The sequence below is a fragment of the Gekko japonicus genome, unplaced genomic scaffold (assembly GCF_001447785.1).
Source record: "Gekko japonicus isolate JY-2015 unplaced genomic scaffold, Gekko_japonicus_V1.1 scaffold4199, whole genome shotgun sequence".
Classification (NCBI taxonomy): Eukaryota; Metazoa; Chordata; class Lepidosauria; order Squamata; family Gekkonidae; genus Gekko; species Gekko japonicus.
In genome coordinates, this window is record NW_015173263.1 from 50,795 (window position 1) to 55,380 (window position 4,586).

At 48.7% G+C, this 4,586-nt stretch overlaps 1 protein-coding gene across 1 annotated transcript in view; it reads right to left on the minus strand.

The window, feature by feature from the left end:
- LOC107120168 (perilipin-3-like) overlaps window positions 1-4,586 on the minus strand; it is a 22,117-nt gene that overhangs the window by 2,385 nt on the left and 15,146 nt on the right. The window contains exons 4-5 of the mRNA XM_015422814.1: window positions 3,973-4,237; window positions 559-758 (exon numbers count right to left, since the gene is read on the minus strand). Coding sequence (XP_015278300.1) covers window positions 559-758; window positions 3,973-4,237 — 465 coding nt within the window. The remainder of the gene's footprint in view (window positions 1-558; window positions 759-3,972; window positions 4,238-4,586) is intronic.

A 4,586-nucleotide genomic window follows, 5' to 3' on the forward strand; every position in this document is an offset into this window, starting at 1 on the left:
CCCGCCAGCCTTGCAGGTCCACCGCCGGGCCCCTCATGGGACTCGGCAGTGGCGCTGCAAGGCCGGTGGCCGGGCCCGTTGGGGGCAGGGTGTGTGGCCTTATGACACACTTCCGGTGATGTAAGGGGGTATGGCATATGCTAATGAGTTATGCTAATGAGTTCCCCTAGCTCTTTTTCTATGAAACGACCCCTGATCAATACTCTTTAGGGAAAGGGAACTTCCTTCCATCTCTTCTCTCTCTCTCCCCTCTCTCTCCCATGCACAAAAGATGGAGATACAGGATGCTCCTCTCCGCATCCACATCCATCTGCTAACCAGATAGCGTAGGAACTCTCTCTACTTCCCTACTCTGCCCTATCAAGTATGGATTTCTAGGATAAAGTCGTCGTTAGTTTCATTTAAACTGAAATGTGGCTCTGTGTGACTTTGTAAACTTGCCAGCACATGGTAGGCTAGGGACAAAGCACTGCTGCATTAAAACCTTGTGCACTCTGCTAACTAACTAAAGAAGGATCTGGACCCCCAGAACCAGTAACCTTCCAATTGTATCCTTACCAGATATTGGCTTTCTAGGACTCTTTGGAGGCTTTGGCTGGCATGCCTCGTGTGGCGCTGAGACTGCTGGGAAACGTAGCAGTGGAGTTTTTTCAGCAAGGAAATCAGGCACGCCAGGTAGCCTTCATGGGCTACTAACTGGGTCTGCTCCTGCTGCAAAGGCGCCGTCTCTCCATCATCACAACATGCTTGCAGTTCACCTGAAACAAAACATACAGCCTTAAGGTACGCTGAAAGGGGACAGGGTGAGCCAGTAGCACTTGGGCATCTCCAGAATCCCCAGCTCTCATGGGCAAAATGCTGGGTTGCCAACCTCCAGGTGGACCCTTGGGTTCTAGAATTGCAGGTGATCTCCAGACCATAGAGATGGGTTCCCCTGGAGGAAATGATTGCTTCAGAGGGTGGTCATTGCAGAATTAACAGCCCTTATGAGTTCCGCCTCTTCTCCCAAACTCTACTCCCCAGGCGCCACCTCATCTCTCCGGGAATATCCCAAGGTGGAGCTGGCAACCATAGCAAGCTGGGTGAAGATGAATTATTGGAATACGTTGCCAGGCGTCGCCTCCATTTCTGGAGATGCCGTTGCTGACCCATCCAGGGCTCCCGTTCCCCTGTGCTAGGGATGGTCAAGTTTAATACTCAAGGGGTAGGCATTTTGTTCTTCAGACAGACGTCTGAGGGACAGGTGTGGTTTCTTTCACTCAAATTAACCTCTATGAGTGTTCAGGCCCGGAACAAAGTTTGCACCATCTAGCAGCAGAGGTTTTCGACTGCAGAGTCAGAGGTGCTCGAGCATCGTGCTACAAACAAACAAAAAAAACAATTATGCTGGGTGCACCTGTCTCTGTTTCTGACTCATTGTGGGACCTTGTGTGTGCTGCTTCCTAACAGGTTCACTATGCAGAAGCTTGATGGATTATCAACATGTCAGTTATCATTCATGGTTAATTTGAATAGTTTCAGTTATGCAAATGAGCTTTCTTATACTGCCAGGGCCGGCTCACCCACTAGGTGAACTAGGCATTTGCCTAGAGTGCGGGCCGGTCCTAGGGGCGCCAAACAGGACTGGCCCCCCCGCCAAAGCCCCCCAGCCCCTGCCAAAAGCAGGCTGCATGATCTCCTAGTGGCTTCCCTGACTGGGTGACCGCCGCCACCTCTGAGTTCTGACTGGCTGGCCTTGGCCCCACCAAAAGCCCACACGCCGCCCAGAAGAAGCCCTGCTTCCCACCTTCCCCCCAGAGACTGCCGGTGGGCCAACCTCGCGCCTCCCCTCAGTGCCTCAGTGCCTAGGCACCAGCAAGTGCCACAGTCCAGCAAGCGAGTCTTGCCAGCGAGTGCCAGTCCGGCAAGTCCACCCACACCGGGAAGAAGCACTGCCTCACTGCCCTTCATTGATATCTCATTCCAAATGAAGATGTCATTTGGCTCTTTAATTGTAAAAAAAGCTTCAGACTTCTGCTCTAAAGTTAGGATATTGTCATGGGTCAGCCAGGGCTCAGCGAATAGTGAGGTCTCCTCAGAGAAGGAGAGGCCCTGTGTAGCCATCCTGAAGCTGACAGAAACTGATCAGCAGGAAGAAGCCAACCAGCAGGAAAATGAGCTGCAGGCATGCCAGGACGAACAGCCAACAGCTGGTGCAGAACCACCTCCACCCTCCGGCCCCGATTCAGCAGGTGAAAGCCATTTGACAGCTCCCAGCCCTCCGGGATCACCTGCAGCTTTGGAATGTCGAAGACAAAGGCTGAGAGCTGAGTTACAGGTCAGACGACGAAGTGCACGCCTCTTGGCTTGGCCCCAGCTGCCTGCTGATAATGAAGATGAGTCTTCGCAGGACTGTTCCTGGGTAGCTGGCTGGAGGCATGACGCTTGGGCAGATGGTTATAAAGCCTCCCAAGAGAGGCTGTTTGGGGTGGATGCAACTAGATGCTGAACTGCCAACACTGCCTGATTGATTTCTGAAACCCTGACCTTGGACTGAACAACACTGCTTGGCATGAACTCTGAAACCCTGACTTTGACTGTACTATGCTGGACTTCAGAAACTTCCTCTGGGTTTGTTATCTTGTAAGGGTCAAGCTAACAAAATAAGTTATTATAAAAATACAAATATTTAAGATCCAACTATCAGACCCTTAAAACTTTTTACATGCAGAGCTGTAAGTTTCACATATACAATTGGTGGGCATGTCTTATGACCAGTAGACCATACACGTTTCAGTCCCTTAGGGCCTTCCTCAGTGGTAAATATCACTATTGTAAAACAACACACGCCCATAAATAAATATATGAAAAAAGATTTTCTTTAGAGCCAGGCTTTGCTGCTTTGTAAAGCAGAACAAGACGCCAGAACCTGATACCCAGAGCCTGCATGTCAGTACAGATATAAAACTTGGTGGTACAAGACAACTCCTTCCGACTTCCTGCTTTCACCACTGGCTGATTCCTCCTGTATGTTTGAACAGCTGGGAGAAAATCTGAATCAAAATCCCCATGACGATCTAGAAAGAAAGAAAGAAGGAAAGAAGCCTCCCTCATTCCTGGACAGGCGTGGGGGGGCAGAATCTTATACAGTCCCCATGACGATCAAGAAAGAAAGAAAGAAAGAAAGAAAGAAAGAAAGAAAGAGAAAAAGAAAGAAAGAAAGAAATTTTCTTTCTGAAAGGCAGCTGTATTGGACCCTGTTCAGATGGGGACTGTGTCAGAGAAGTTTAATCCTCCATCGTACCAGTTTCCTGATCTGAAATGGCCATGCAGAGCTGTTCTGTGTCCCATCGGGCACTTTGTGATCTGCCGATAGGGCACATAACATCTTCCTGGGTCTTTTCAGGAAAAATGGTAGAAGGGAAAAAGCGTTACTAGGGTTGCCAGGTCTGGTTTGGGATATACCTAGAAATTTGGGGGAGGGTGTTAAAGGGTGGGGAGGGGAGGGGCCTCAGCAAGGTGTAATGCTCTACAGTCCACCTTCTGAAGCAGCCATTTTCACCAGGAGGACTGATCTTGGTTTTCTGGTGGCCAGTTATAGCAGCTGGCAATCTCCAGACAACCAAGACTAACTGCACGCTAGAGTCCCGGTCTGAATCAGGGTTCTGTTCTGCTATTTAGGAAGAGGACGGGAAAGTTTGGAACTTTGAGGGAAGCCAAATGTGGACGTTCTTCTTCAGGCAAATCACATGAGTAATTCTGAATAAGGAAACCTCAAAAGTGAGTAACAGAGACGAACAAATCTCCTCATGGGGGAATCATCTTTTCACAAGAGGGAGATGCCTGCAACCCCACTTTAGATATATCAGCTATACGCCCAGATACAACTCCCATGTGCTTCTTGTATTTTGTACGTGTCGTAAATATCCGAAGTCACCTGAAGAGGCTTGATCAAAACAACACACGTGGGCAAGTCTTCTAGGGATTTCTTACCCATCACATCATCTGTGACAAGGAGGTAATGATCCACAAAGGCATGAGATTTCTCCAGCATGGCGTCCACACCATTCATGGCCATCTGGCCCATTTTCGTTCCCATCACCATGCTCATACTGCTGGTCACCAAGGATGTGGTTGTTTTCACACTACCGTGTACGGCATCCTTGGTCCTGTAAACCATTCCTGATAGTCTGCCGATCACGGTGTTCTTGACATCTGTGACTGTAGAATTCACCAACTCCTTGGTATCAGAGACAACCTAGAGGAGTCAGGAGGAAAAGTTGCTTTGGATAAGAAACCAAACAGTTGGTATTGAGCAAATAAGGTAGACAAATGCTGAGCTTACAGTTTCAGAGGTAGGCCATTACAACGTTGATCTACAGAGCAATCCCAAACAGAGGGGCTTTCCACATTCTCATTTTACTCGCTAGTAAGTTCCTGTTTCTTCATCCCCCCCTTTTCTGCATGTGTTTTGCTCCCTCTAGTGGTTGATTCGATATCATACAGATTTATGTCCGGCATAAAAACCTGCAGTTTAAATCTGCAGGGAGATATGCTGGCAATGAACCTGTGTGGTATCAAATCAACCACTAGAGGGAGTAAAACAT